Here is a 15223-nt window from a genome sequence, read left to right as displayed (position 1 = left end):
CCTGTTGAGGGGAGCGGGCTGAGACTAGCTGCTAATGTCTGACCCAAGAGACTTCTCTCTCTCTCTCTTACTATTCATATTTGGTTTTTCAAGACAGGATTCCCCTGTGTAGCCTTGGCTGTCCTACAGTTTGCTCCGTAGATGAGATTGGCCTCAAATTCACAGAAATCTGCCTGCCTCTGCCTTTTGAGTGCTGGGATTAAAAGCGTGTGTCACCATGCCTGACAAAAAAAGAGAGATTTCTTTAAAATGCCATCCGGGGGGCTGGAGATATAGTTTAGCAATTAAGAGCACTTGCTGCTCTTCCAGAGGACTCAAGTTCTATTCCCAGTGCCCAAACTCTATGCTGCCTGTAACTCTACAGGGGATCCAATGCTCTCTTATCGCCTCCAAAAGCACTTGAACATACATGGCTGAGCGTGCGCGCACACGAGCGCATGCACACACATGCACAAACTAAAAACTTACTGTCCTAGTGACTAATGAGAACAAGCAGACCCCAGGCCCCTCTGACAGGTCAAAGGCCCATTCTTTTCTCCGTAGACCAATCCTCCTCATGCGTCTCAATTTTTACTTCTATAATTGCTGGACTGCAAGGTCCCTCCCCATAGCACCCCAGAGCTAGGAGCAGGAGGATGACTACAAGTTTGAGGCTGGTCTGGTCTACACAGTGAGAGAGCCTCTGTCTTTAAACGAGTACCACTCCCTGCCGACCAGCGACCAGCTCCAGAACCAGGAAGCCCAGCTCCCTGACTCTGCCTGGGTTCAGCAGTCAGCAGCAGCCTCTCCTTCACCCGCCACCCACCATTCATGTTCCCAGATGCAGCCGCATCTTGTCTTCTGTCCCGTGGTCCCTCTCCTCTCCGGTTCACGTGTTTTCTCAAATCTCTTCTTTTGCCTCTCCCTGGGTTGAGGTGGCCGTCTAGGCAGTCCACGTGACTGTGGTGGAAACTCAGGCCCACCAGACCTTCCTGGTCCCACCAAATAGGACACTGAGGGTGAGTGAGGGTGGAGTTGAGGATTGCTACCAGGTTGTGGCCTAGTCAAGCTTCTGCCTCCCCTCCCCCCCCCAGCCAAGAGCCACTTAACCTTCCTTCCTGGAAGTGAGGCAGGCAGGAACCATGGGTGGATTCCCAGAATCCCTGGGTCTGGGAGGCTGGGGGCAGGGCCAGGTGCTGGACAAACAGATCAAAGGTGAGCCAAGCTGAGCCTGCAGAGCTCTGGGCCTGCAGAGCTGGGTGGCACATCATGAGGTGGGTGAGTGAGTGACCCATGGCCCCTGGGGGAGCAAGAGGGATCAGGCCCGGGCCCTCATGCCCCTTCCCTGCCCACAGGCTGCTCATCTTCCTAGGCCTACTGTGGAGCTTGGTGACCACACTTTGGGCTTCAAAGTGGCCCGAGCCTGTATTCGGACGCCTGGTGTCACCTGGTTTCCCAGAGAAGTATGGCAACAATCAGGATCGGTCCTGGAAGCTGACTGCACCCCCTGGCTACCGCCTGCGCCTCTATTTTACCCACTTCAACCTGGAACTCTCTTACCGCTGCGAGTATGATTTTGTCAAGGTACCTGGCAGGTGACGGGGGCACGGCTGGCGCCATGGGGCATGGCAAAGTCTGACAGGAAGGCAGGCCTGGCTCTAACCTTCCCTCCCTCTGACCCCACAGTTGAGCTCAGGGACCAAGGTGCTGGCTACACTGTGTGGGCAGGAGAGTACAGATACTGAGCAGGCACCGGGCAACGACACCTTCTACTCGCTGGGCCCTCACCTGGAGGTCACCTTCCACTCGGACTACTCCAATGAGAAACCATTCACAGGCTTTGAGGCCTTCTATGCAATGGAGGGTGAGCACTCCCGGGCCCAGGCTGCCCAGCTACAGTTGGGGTGACTGCGTTATCTTAGCCAAAACCTCATCTTGGGGTCTCTTGCTTCTCACCTCTCCTGGGCTCTGGATTCAGGTCAAACCAGCAGTCCTGCCATTGCCTGACATCATCCACCGTGGGGGTAATGACACAGGGCCTGGTAGCTGCTAAGGACGTAATGATGCCGCAGCACACAGATGTCAGGTCACAAGCACTTGCACATAGGCCTCAGCGTGTGACTTCACACTTGACTGCACACTCTGGTCCCTTAAGGGACTGTCTATGTGACCTCAGGCAAGTGGTACAGCCTCTCTATGCCCAGACAGCTGCTGCATGGGGTCCATGGAACCTCATCCACCCTGTTCGCCACTGGGTTGATTGATCACACTGTCTGGGCGGCTCTGAGCATGACTCAACCTGTCAGTGGTTTAGCAAGGGTGCTATTTGCATCTCTGCCCCAGGGCTGCGAATTGCCAGGCAGCAGGCCTCCTCCCAAGGGGGTCACCAAGGCCTGAGCTCTGTCCCATCTCATCCTCCTTGCCTGCCTGCCCTGTCCCCTAGATGTGGATGAGTGCCGAGCGTCGCTGGAAGAAGTCCCTTGTGACCATTACTGCCACAACTACCTGGGCGGCTACTACTGCTCCTGCAGAGTGGGCTACGTTCTCCACCAGAACAAACACACCTGCTCAGGTGAGGGGGTGGGGTACCCCTCTGCACCGATTGCTCCAGCTCCCCAAGGCATACCTGACTCCTCCCTAGCCAATTACCTCTTCCTCCTGGGTGGTTCCTGGGTAGGCTTGGCATCTCTGGCTAAGCCTGGAACACCTTGAGCTTCCCTTCTATCACAGACCCTCAGGGTAGGGGGGCGGCACCGGCAGGCTCAATGTTACTGTTCCTGACCACAGCCCCTGGACACTTGCTTTGGCCTCCCTGTTCCTCGATCCTTTCCCCTGGCCCTGCTCTCCTCAGTCTTCCTGATGCCCCCTCTCTCTTCCAGAGCAGAGCCTCTAACCTCCCTCAGCTCCAGCCTGCCCACCCCAAGGGGTCAGATGTCAGAGCGTGTCCACCCCCTGCAGCTCTGCGTCAGGCTGGAATGGCTGCCAGCGACAGCAACCATCCGCCATACCCACAACAGCAATAAACCTGCCTCCATCTCCACTGTGGCTGTGTGTCTCTTGTGGGGAGTGGGGGAGAATTAGGAGCCGCTGAGCCACTGGGTGCCTTCATCTTAGCCCTCCTTGCCCCTTAGCCTGATGGCAGGAACCTCCTCCAGGGCCCTAGGCACTTGCAAGGGGCTTGCTTTAAGCCCCTTAACCTGTGGATGGGGCGCTGGATGGGCAGGGATTAGCCTGAGCTCACACAGGAAGACCCTCCTCCTGTTACTGCTTCTCCTGAAGCTGATCTCAGGACATCTCCAGCCAGTTCTTGTTTATAGGGCAATGCAGGGTTTTGTTTCCTGACCTGGAAAAGCTTGATTCAGAACAGAGAGACCAAAAGTGTCGCCAAAGGATCAGGCTAGATACCCTGCATCCAGGGGAACCTCTCTACCAGTAGGAAGCAGCCTCAAGGAAGGAGGGCAGTGCAGAGTCTTCACTTCCTATGAGCCATCTTACCACCCGTCTGTCCCCACCCTGAGCGGGGGAGGGAGGAGAAGATCCTCTCAAAGAGGTGGCACCTGATCACCTACAGGGCAGCTTAGCAGCCTGAGAAAGGAGGGCAGACTGTGTGCACACTGGTGACAAAAATTTCCCTGCACTGTCCCCAGGGCCACTTCTAAGAACAGGGAAGGCCTGGGAAAAGCCTTCCCAGGCTGTTCCCTGGGATCCAGGGCTCTGGGCTGGTCTCCGCCAGACATGGCAGGAGCCCCCCTGTGGACACACTTGGGAACTGTGAGGTGGGCACTGGAGTGATTTGGTAGCAGGAAAAAGCCCTGACTGAGTTCAAGGGGCGGCTTCCTTCCTTTCCCTGCATTGCTAAGGCCCCTGGGGAGGTGGCCTGCCTCCTCTCTCCAGGGCCCACTTCCCTCTGGCCAAGCCTCCCTTCCTTTGCTCTCCACCTCTTAGCTGGGGTAAGCTGGGGTAGGAGCTTGGGCCCCGGCGAGCTATCCCTGATGCTACCCTGCTTCAGCTAACGCCTGAGGGCAACAGAGTCCCTTTCTGTCCTTTGGCATCATCTAGGGTGGGAGTCTGTGTCCCCTCCTGCCTCTGCGGTTTATCAAGAGCTGGGCCTTGACCAAGCCCAGGACATAGATGTCCCGGGTGTTTCCCCATTCTCGAGTGCTGTCCCGCGTTGGAGCGGTCATGCTATCCTGTCTTCTCTCCTCCCAGCCCTGTGTTCAGGCCAGGTGTTCACTGGGAGGTCTGGGGAGCTCAGTAGCCCTGAATACCCACAGCCGTACCCCAAACTCTCCAGCTGCACCTACAGCATCCGCCTGGAGGAGGGCTTCAGGGTCATCGTGGACTTCGTGGGGTCCTTCGATGTGGAGACGCACCCTGAGGTCCAGTGCCCCTATGACTCCCTCAAGGTCTGGTTCTTGCGCCCTTCCCTTGTTGTGTTCCCTTGTCGTCCCCCCAAAAAGCCTCCATTTCTTTCAACTAGTGACCCCCTGTGTTCTGTCCCTCAGTGAGTCTCTTCCAACCTTTCCATGGGGGTCTAAGCCAGGTTGTGGCTTCCTCATGAAGAACGGGGTACCACCCTCTTGTACCAGCCTGACCCAGTCACTTTCAGTTGGTGCGCTTCCCTCTAACGCAGGCCAGACCCCTGCAGCAGGTCCTAGGGTTTTCTTTGTTCAGATCCAAACAGAGCAGAGGGAATACGGCCCATTTTGTGGAAAGACCTTGCCCCTCAGGATTGAAACAAACAGCAACAACGTGACCATCACGTTTGTCACTGATGAGTCGGGGAACCACACGGGCTGGAAGATACGCTACACAAGCACAGGTGAGCGAGCGGCTGGGGCGCAGGCAGCAAAGGAAACGGTTTCTGTCCCTTGTGCAGCATCAACAGACTACACAGCGCTGGCTAGTTCCTGGCCAGGCCAAGGAAGGGAGCCCAGATGGAGTAGAGTAGCCTGTCACGTGACACTCGTGATAGCAATAGTCTCCCTCCTCTCTTCTCTCTTCACCCAGGCGGCCATTTTCCTGGGCAACCTCCCCCTTCCCTCGGTTCTGGTATTTTGATTTTTTTTTTTTTTTTTTTTTTTGGTTTTTCGAGACAGGGTTTCTCTGTAGCTTTGGAGCCTGTCCTGGAACTAGCTCTTGTAGACCAGACTGGCCTCGAACTCACAAAGATCCACCTGCCTTTGCCTCCCGAGTGCTGGGATTAAAGGCGTGCGCCACCACCGCCCAGCTGGTTCTGGTATTTTGAGATAGTGTCTAACTCTGTAGGTCGGAACTTGTCTTACAGCAAAACCGCCCTTAAACTCGGATCTTCCTGCCTCAGCCCAAGAGCTGCGATTCCAGGTCCACGCTTCCCTCTGTTTTGGCCCCGTCAGGAGCCACCCACCCACACATCTATCGATCCACCCAACCACCCATCCCCTCACTCTCCTATTCCCTTCCGCATCTGTACTTCCTGTAGACGCGCACTGAGAAGGGCCTGCCTAGCACGCACAAGGCCCTGTGCGCAATTCTCAGCATCACTACTGAAAAAAGGATGCTGCAGAAGCCAGAGTCCCTAACAGTCTCTGCCCTCAGTTCAGTGTGGAAAATGTTAGGTCCCTGTGGCACAGCCTTTGAGGAAGCATCGAGTCCAGTGAGACTGCAGACGAGAGCCACAGCAAATACTGTCCCCTCATCTCAGTCTTGCTCTTTCCTACAAGTGACACTCTTGGCTTCAAACCACGTGCCATCCTCTGGCACAGAGAATTTCAATCGTGCTGCATTTCTGGTTTTCTTTTTCTTGTGTGTGTGTGTGTGTATGTGTGTGTGTGTGTGTGTGTGTGTGTTTCAAGACAGGGTTTCGCCGGGCTGGCCTTGAACTCACTGAGATCCGCCTGTCTCTGCCTCCCGAGTGCTGGGATTAACACAAGTGCCACCCCGCACCTGGCTTGTATTTAATTTACAGCTAAGACTGCAGATTGCTGAATTCAGTCCTGACTGTTACAAAATAAGCCTGTTTCCTCTGCACAGCACAGCCCTGCCCTGATCCAACGGTGCCACCTAATGGTCACATTTCACCCGTGCAAGCCAAGTACATCCTGAAGGACAGCTTTTCCGTCTTCTGCAAGCCTGGCTTTGAGCTTCTCCAAGTGAGTCACTAAAAACCTGAGTGCCTATGATCATGGTGCCTTTGAAATTCGAGATGAAAATGAGAAGTGTGCTGGGTGGTGGTGGCACACGTCTTTAATCCCAGCAGGTGGAGGCGGAGGCAGGAGGATCTCTGTGAGTTGGAGACCAGCCTGGTTTACAGTCTACAAGAGCTAGTTCCAAAACCAGTACAGGCTCCAAAGCTACAGGAAAACCTTGTCTCGGAAAAAAAAAAAAAAAGAAAAAGAAAAAAAAGAAAAGAAAAAAGAAAATAGAAATGCTTATGTACGCAGAAAACAATCAGAGTAGTAAGTTTGCAGCAAAGAGAAATAGGAGAATCTTTCTGGGGGACTGTGGTGTGTGTGTGGGGGAGGGGAATCTGCCTTTCATTTTGTTTTGAGGCAGTTTTTGCTATGTAGCCCAAGCTGGCCTAAGACAATGTAGTCCAGGCTGGCCTCAAATTCAAATTCTTTTTGCTTCATGCTGGGCATTGGTGGCACACACCTTTAATCCCAGCACTTGGAAGGCAAAGGAGGGAGGATCTCTGTGAGTTTGAGGCCAGCCTAGTTTATAGAGCAAGTTCTAGAATAGGCTCTAAAACTACACAGGGAACCCTGTCTTGAAACATTAAAAAAAAAAAATTAACCTTCCTGCCTCAACCTCCCAAGTGCTGGGATGATTATAGCATATGCTCATGTGCTGCTACAAGCAGTCACGCCTTTGAAAAGTCATTTCATTACTTTGTTTTTTTTTTCAATTTTTTTCTTAAAAAGCACGTGCCACCACTGCCCAGCCGGTTTCTGATTGTTTGTTGTTTAATTTATGTGCATTGATATTTTGCCTGCATGTATATTCTAAATCTTTTTCAGTGCTTACTTTAAGTGCATTGGCATTTTGCCTGCATAGGTCTCTGTGTGTGTCAGATCCCCTAGAACTGGAGTTAAAGACAGGTGCAAGCTGCCATGTAGGTGCTGGGAACTGAACCCAGGGTCCTCTGAAGAGCAGCTGGTGCTCTTAATCACTGAGCCGCCACTCTGGCCCTTTCTGTTTGTTTTTCTGAGACAGAGTTTCTCTGTGTAGTGCCAGATATCCTGGAACTCCCTTTGTAGACCAGGCTGGCCTCCAACTCACATAGATCTGCCTGCCTCTGCCTCCCAAGTGCTGGGATTAAAGGTGTGCGCCACCACCGCCTGGCTCAGCAGTCACTTCTTGAGACAATGGCTCAAGATGTAGACCAGAGTTGTCATGTGCTCTTTGGCTTCCTGCTTCAGCCTCTCCAGTGCTGGGATTATAGGTGTACAAGGTCACAGCTGGCTGAGAGTTCTACTTCTGGTGCTGAGGCCTGACTCTCACACTATGTATGCTGTCTGCATCATGGCCTGCACAGCCCACAGCCTTGTCTCTGTGAAGCCTCTTAGAGAAAGAACTTCTGCTCATTCACTGCGGCAGCTCTCTGGAAAGGGGCTGAGACAACAGAAAGGGGTGTGTGCACCTTGCCCCATGAGCTCTGCAGAGCTCCTCTTAAATTAAGTCTTCCCTGGTCAGCTGACAACCTTCCTGGGGAACAGCCCCTGGGCCCACAAAGCTTAGACAGCCCTGGAAAGAGTACATTCTGCAAAGTTATAAATAGTGCTCACTGTTAAGGGAGAGGGAAGATAATTTTAAAAACTGCTTAGTGCATTGCTTCAGGGCACAGGTAAGAGATTAACTCATCTTCTCTGTGTTCTTCAAAATTGTCACTGAATCCCAGTGGCGAAAAGCAATAACCCTGGAGTGACAGCCAGGGATGGAATCCAGTCTGTAGAGGGGCAAACTGGAGAAAGCCCCACCTTGCAAACCTCTTGGTCAGCCTCTCCCATTGTTTAACTGCAAGACCACAAATTTGTTCAACTGTTCTGAAACAGTTTATGTAGCCTAGGCTGGCCTTGAACTTCCTCTGTAGCTGAGGATAGTCTTGGCCTGATTTTTTTGCTTCTACTTTCCCAGTGCTGGGATTGACGCATGTTCCATCTTGCCCAGTGTATATGGTGCTTTGGACCAAACCCAGGACTTTGCAGATGCTAGTAAAGCACTCTATACATCCTGTGTTTACTATTTAACTGAAAAATGTATATCCTTTGAAACATAGCTTTTGCAAATGGCACCCTCTTCCATTAACACATACTTTCCCTTTCTCTGGACTATGTAGACCAGGCTGGTTTCAAAAGCAGAGATCCGCATGCCTTGGATTAAAGGTTGTATCACCACACTTGGCTCAGTGGTTGATATTCAGGGACATGTCTTGTCTTGGATTAAAGGTGTGTTCAGCTTAATGTTTGACTTTAGTAACTGATCTCTGCAGTTTTTTGCAAACATTTTTGGAGGTGGGTGGGCAGAGTTGAGACAGGGTTTCTCTGTGTAGCCTGACTGTCCTGAAACTTGATTTGTGGACCAGGCTGACCTTGAACTCAGAGATCTGTCTGTCTCTGCCTCCTTGAGCATTGGGGTCACTGGCACTACCACGTCAGGCTTCTTTTGAAAAAAAAAAAAAAAACGCCATTTATTTGTGTGGCTTCATACATGTTAGTGTTTGGAGGCCAGTTCTCCTTTTACCATGCAGATTGCAGATCTCAAATTCAGGTTGTCAGGCTTGGCAGCTAACCTTATCTGCTGAGCCATCTCACTGGCCCTGGCCCTATCTGGCACTTTGTATAAATAAATGCTGGAAGAGACTGGAGAGACGATTGATTAAACACACTAGCTGTACTTGCAGAAGACTGGCGTTCAGTTCCGAGCACCTACACGGTGGCTCACAACTCCCCTAACTTGGTTCAGGGGATCCAAGGCCGCCTTCTGACCTCCATAGACATCTGGCACATCAGCAGTACGCAAAGCAGTCAAACCCATAAAACAAGTCTAATTTTTTTTTTTTATTTTTGCCAGGCAATGGTGGCACACACCTTTAATCACAGCACTCAAGAGACAGAGGCAGGTGGATCTCTGTGAGTTCAAGGCCAGCCTGAACAAGAGCTAGGCTTCAAAGCTACAGAGAAACCCTGTCTCGAAAAACCAAAACCAAAAAAAAAAATTATTTTTTTTAGTAACAACAGTTTTTTAATATTTATTTATTATGAATACAATGACCTGTCTGTGTGTATGCCTGAAGGCCAGAAGAGGGCACCAGACCTCATTACAGATGGCTGTGAGCCACCATGTGGTTGCTGGGAATTGAACTCAGGACCTTTGGAAGAGCAGGCAATGCTCTTAACCACTGAGCCCCACCCAAAAAATTATTTTTTAAATGATATGTTTGATTGTGTACACCTTTAGTCCCAGCACTCAGGAGGCAGAAGCAGGTGGATCTCTGTGAATTAAAAAATCAGTCTGGTCTGGCAGTGGAGGCATACACCTTTAATCCCAGCACTCAGGAGGCAGAGGCAGGTGGATCTCTGTGAGTTCAAGGCCAGGCTCGTCTACAGAGCTAATTCCAGGACAGGCTCCAAAAGTTAGAGAAACCCTGTCTCGAAAAACTGAAAAGAAAAAAAAACCCAGCCTGATCTACACAGTTCCAGGACAGCAGGGCTTCACAAAAATAAATGGTAGAGGGGGCAGGGGGCGAGCCCCTCCAGAGGAAGGGAACAAATGAGAGGGGATTACTGACAAGAGCTTTGGCCAGATGAGTTCTAGGGTGCATTGGGAAGCAGTATATATGGTAAGAATTGCAGCAGTTATTAATGTGTACAATGCCACCATGGAATAGGTGACATAAACCAGCAGAGCTGTTGGCAGCAAATGTGCACATGAAACAAGGCAGCGGGACCAAGGTCCAGGCCTTCCACGGTTGCTGCTCTCACTTGAGGTTTAGGGGAGGGACCTGATGTTAATAGGGAGCTCATTTTCTGAATTTTCTCTTCAGGGTTCTGTGTCCCTAAAATCATTCACTGCTGTCTGTCAGAGGGATGGATCCTGGGACCGGCCAATACCAGAGTGCAGCAGTACGGTCATATGGTGACAAGCCCCTTCCCTTGCTGCCACCTGTACCATTTCTGTGTTGTCCCTTCGTGTGTACACACGTGAATGCACATGTAGTTAGAGCAGTGGTTCTCAACCTCCCTAACGCTGCGGCCCTTTAATACAGTTCCTCGTGTGGTACCCACAGACCATAAATTTTCATTGCTATGCTATAACTGTAATTTTGCTACTGTTACGAATTGTAATGTTTTCCATTGGCCTTAAGCAACCTGATAAAGGGTCACTCAACCCCAAAGGAGCCACTACCCGTAAGTCGAGAACCACTGGGTTACGGGCTGTCTGGCATTCTCTACAAGTCCCCACCTCCTCATCTTCCTTAGGGATGATCTTGCCATCTCTGGTTTACCTGGGTGCTGGGGACCTATGCCTGTACAGAAAGCACGCTCCTATTCTGAGCAATCTCCCCAGCCACCACTAATCACTTCTGTGACTTCTCTTGTCATTCCCACCTCCCCTGCCAAATGAATCATTACTAGGGCATGAATTCCAGATTTCCTTCTACTCAAGTCTGTGGGCTAAGAGGAACCGAAGTACTGGGGAAAGGCAGAGTGTTTTGAAATAATTCAGAGTGTAATAAGTGTAAAATGATGCTCTTGCAGACAGAAATGTAGGGAAAACATCTGAGCCTCTTAATTCCTATCACCCTACAGAAGTGTGATGCTGCTGTGTAGGCCTCTCTCCTGTTCTTTTTCTTTCTTTTTGTTTTTCCAGACACGATTTCACTGTTTAGCTCTGGCTGTCCTGGAACTTGGTCTGTTGATCTCATCTGCCTCTATCTCCCTGAGTGCCGAGATTAAGGTGTTTGCTATCATCCCACCACCACACCCCCTCTGTGGGCACACAAAGGCACATTGTAACTGCAGGATGAGGACAGTTCTGTACAGTGTGCACACCCACCACACATGTACAGGGATAATGGCACATTCCCATTTTGAAAACTAAGAAATTTCTCAAGAATCACATGCTCTTAGTACTCTCACTACAAGAGTCCACATATTTGAAAACAAACTTCAAGGTTTGAGAGTATCTGGGCAATCAGTGGTCTGGGGCCTGCTACTGCTACTTTGTAGTTCTAGACACAGAAGCTATTTCACCTGGAGCATGGCAGAGCACTAGCTGCTGCTCTTCCAGAGAACCCAGGTTCAGTCCCCAGCACCCACCTGTTTAACTCCAGCTTCAGGGCTTCTGACACCCTCACACATACCTTATGAACATGCAGGCAAAACACCAATGAACATGAAATTTTAAATTAAGAGAGGCTAGGCAGTGGTGGCACACACCTTGAATCCAAGCACTTGGGAAGCAGAGGCTAGAGCGAGTTCCAGGGTAGGCTCCAAAGCTATAGAGAACCCCCCCCCCTTTTTTGAGACAAGGTTTCTCTGTAGCTTTGGTGTCTGTCCCAGCTGACCAGGCTGGCCTTGAACTCCCAGAGATCCGCCTGCCTCTGAGCTGAGATTAAAGGCGTGCACCACCACCACCTGGCAAGAAACCCCATCTTGAAAAACTAAATATAATTATGATTGAGTCAGGCCGTAGTGGCAGCACACCTTTAATCCCAGTACTTTTGAGGCAGAGGACACAGCAACTTCTAGGACAGCTAGGGATATGTAGAGAGACACTGTCTCAAGCACCCCTGCCCTTCCTAATCAACACCCCTCAGGGATTCTACAAAATTCTAACTGTAAACAGGACCTTTAGTCCACTGGTTTGTCACACATGAACACTGGCTTTTCTTCCATGTTCTCCTGTAGACCATTTCTTTTGAACAAAGGGGTTCTTCTTCCCTACTGTTTCTTTACTAGTTGTTGACTGTGGCCCTCCTGATGACCTACCCAATGGCCACATGGAATACATCACAGGCCCTGAAGTGACCACCTACAAGGCTGTCATTCAGTACAGCTGTGAAGAGACTTTCTACACAATGAGCAGTGATGGTAAGTACTTTCTTCAAGGAGGGGCGGGTGGTACTTGGAACTTGAGTCCTTAAGGTTGAATATAAACTTGAAGCAGACTTTTTGGCTAAGGGAGACAAAGGATTAAAAGGCCTTTCTCCCTCGTGCTAAGTGAAATATTACAGTTGAAGTGACTTTAATGTCAATTTGCAAGAATCTGAAAACAGATCTTATCTAGTAAATGACTACCACAAACACACAATATATTCCAAATGGTTTAATTTAACAAGTCAAAAACCTTATCATTAAGCACTTGAGATCTTGATACATATTCAAGTTACACATCTAAAAGGTTTCCACTTTGCAAGCAAACATGGTAATGCAGACAGCTATTTATGAAATCATGTAAAATGGTTATTCACACGCCTCTCCCCACCATGGATGCTCAAGAATCAACATTTTTCAAAGGGTTATTCAAGCAAATGATAACCACAGTTAAACATTTTTGCTTTTCCAACAATTTGCAGGTAAATATGTGTGTGAAGCTGATGGATTCTGGACGAGCTCCAAAGGAGAAAAATCCCTCCCGGTTTGCAAGCCTGGTAATGGACGCATTTATAAAAGAGATTCACAGCTGACAGAGTAGATGGAGGATAACAGGCAGACAGGGAGCTCAGAGGCTGGTTTAGGCCAACATAACTCCCAAGCGTGTTCTCATTACCCCTTTGCACACAGAGGCTGCTAGCTGCATCACTCATTTGACTATTTTTGACCTTACGATTAGGCAAGCGTAAAAAATTAAATGCTTTTTTAAATTATCTAAAACGATTTATACACTTATAAACACGAATTCTTGCTGAGTTACTTTTCTGCTCTGTAAAAGTGCTATTAAAACCCAAAGCTAATAACTTCATTATTTCCCTAAGCAACTGTTTTCAACAACATCTACGTTTTTCAACATTAATGCAATTTGCCTTTTAATAGTATTTAATTTTTTTAAACCAGAATTGGCTCCAACAATAATAGTTGAAAATGCTTTAAAAAAAATTAAAGGTAATAATGCACTCATTACCCCCATGTTAGCTGGTTTAAATTAGTTTTCTAATTCTATATTTGGTTTACATGCTGTTTCTAAGTTTTAATCAAAGTACAAGACTGCAATAAGAAACATGTGCTGCATTCCTGAGTAATTAGCTTGCAACAGACACTGTAAACTTAATGTTTGGATGATTCAACCAGACCAGAAACACAAATTTTAGAACCAGAAGCATCTTGGCCATTGCTGCTACATTATGATTTACTAGATTTTTACATTCAAAGCCAACAGTAATTTTACAAACCATAACCTTAATTCCTGCCTTCCCGGAATTCCTAATGATCTCAGAGGTAAAGCAAGCAATACAGAGTTCTGACCTTTTGCCTGTATGTGGTGCTCATACCTCTGTTTACACAATTCCTGTCCGTATTGTCTACAGTTTCCCTCATCTCTTTTCCTAAAACAAAAGAAGAATCTGTGAAATCTTACTGATCTTGAGGAGCTAAGCAATTAGATAAGAACTTATCAAGTAAAGCTAGACAGACTCACTTGCCTAACAGAGAAAAGAGGATGCCTACCTACCCATCAATCCATGGGATATAACTGTTGACACTCAACTTGCTTTTACTCTTTCCTCAGTCTGTGGGCTGTCCACACTCTCTACAGGAGGCCGCATATTTGGAGGGCAGCACGCAAAGACTGGTAACTTTCCTTGGCAAGTCTTACTACTGGGTGAGACCATAGCGGCAGGGGCTCTTATACACGACAACTGGGTCCTAACAGCTGCTCATGCCGTGTATGGGATAACAGAAGATGTGTCCTCTCTGGACATTCGCATGGGTATCCTCAAAAGGCTCTCACCTCATTATACCCAAGCCTGGCCTGAGGCTGTCTTTATACACGAAGGTTACAATCACGATGCTGGTTTTGACAATGACATAGCACTGATTAAACTCAAGAACAAAGTCACCATCAATCGAAATGTCATGCCTGTTTGCCTGCCAAGAAAAGAAGCTTCATCCTTAATGAGGGCAGATACCATTGGAACTGTGGCTGGCTGGGGCTTAACCCAGAAGGGGTTTCTTGCTAGAAACCTAATGTTTGTGGACATACCAATTGTTGACCATCAAAAATGTACTTCTGCATATGCAAAGCTCTACCCAGAAAGAAAAGTAACTGCTAACATGCTCTGTGCTGGCTTACAAACTGGTGGCAAGGACAGCTGCAGAGGTGACAGTGGAGGGGCATTAGTGTTTCTAGATAATGAAACACAACGATGGTTTGTGGGAGGAATAGTTTCCTGGGGTTCCATTAATTGTGGGGAGGCAGACCAGTATGGGGTCTACACCAAAGTCATTAACTATATTTCCTGGATCGAGAACATAATGAGTAACTTTTAACTTGCATGCCTCCAATCTGGGAATTATTATTACAAGTTCCTGGAAAGGCTCTTACCAGTAACAGAACCCAAGAAGCATCAATGGCCCACCCTATACTAAACTGGATTAAACTGTTACAGGCACTTGCCAATGTCAACTTTGTCAATTCCTGATGTTCAATACAATGGTGTTATCAACCCTGCACAAAAACCTACCATGTCAAGTTGTATTCAATTCTCTACAATCTATTGGCTGTTCCTATTTCTGAGCAACTAAAGGCTTGCTGTTGATCTTCATAATCAATGGGTTCATGTTCTAGGCTGGCCTTAGAACTCTGTAATATAGCAGACAACCCCTCTTTCTTTTGCTTCGACCAGCCAAGTGCACAGGGATTAAAGGTGGATGCCATCACACCTCACTTATCTGGTGCTGACAATCAAACTAGGGCTTTGTGTATGCTAGCTTGGTAAGCCAACTACGGTAACATTCTGAACCCCACCCCACCCCACTTTGAGAAACAGCCTGCGTGGCCAAGGCCGACCTCAAATTTACCATTCTGCTTCAGCCTCACAAGTGCTGGGCATTATCAAGTGTATGCCACTATACCTGAACTGTTCTTAAGTGAGCATGACTTGGGCACAGGTGAGCCAAACAGATCACAGATGGCACACCAGCAGAAAACTGTACTCAGCGAACTTATTCTCTTATGTAACAGAAACGACAGTAACTCACAAAGCAACTGCTACTCTCCTGCTAAGACGCTGCCTTAATCTTAAAATGTCACATTTGATTGTACT

General features: G+C 48.8%; 1 protein-coding gene across 2 annotated transcripts; it reads left to right on the top strand.

Moving 5' to 3' along the window:
• The first annotated feature begins 1169 nt into the window (after nt 1–1169).
• Nucleotides 1170–14636, top strand: Masp2 (MBL associated serine protease 2). 2 transcript variants are annotated; one of them, XM_048414800.3, is made up of 11 exons: nt 1170–1253; nt 1335–1563; nt 1666–1843; nt 2423–2551; nt 4189–4385; nt 4654–4801; nt 5992–6110; nt 10004–10082; nt 11922–12053; nt 12539–12613; nt 13687–14636. In XM_048414800.3, exons 1-11 carry the CDS (start codon nt 1249–1251, stop codon nt 14445–14447), a joined length of 2052 nt encoding a protein of 683 aa, XP_048270757.3. In that variant the 5' UTR covers nt 1170–1248; the 3' UTR covers nt 14448–14636. The 2 variants fall into 2 exon arrangements, with proteins under 2 accessions (XP_048270757.3, XP_048270739.3); XM_048414782.3 differs by lacking the exon at nt 1170–1253 and having other exon boundaries at nt 1264–1563.
• Nucleotides 14637–15223: the final 587 nt, after the last annotated feature.

Source organism: Myodes glareolus, chromosome 6, assembly GCF_982192425.1.
Source record: "Myodes glareolus chromosome 6, mMyoGla1.1, whole genome shotgun sequence".
Taxonomy (NCBI): Eukaryota; Metazoa; Chordata; class Mammalia; order Rodentia; family Cricetidae; genus Myodes; species Myodes glareolus.
The sequence above is the reverse complement of the archived record's forward strand: the minus strand, read 5'-3'. Positions and strand labels throughout refer to the sequence as shown.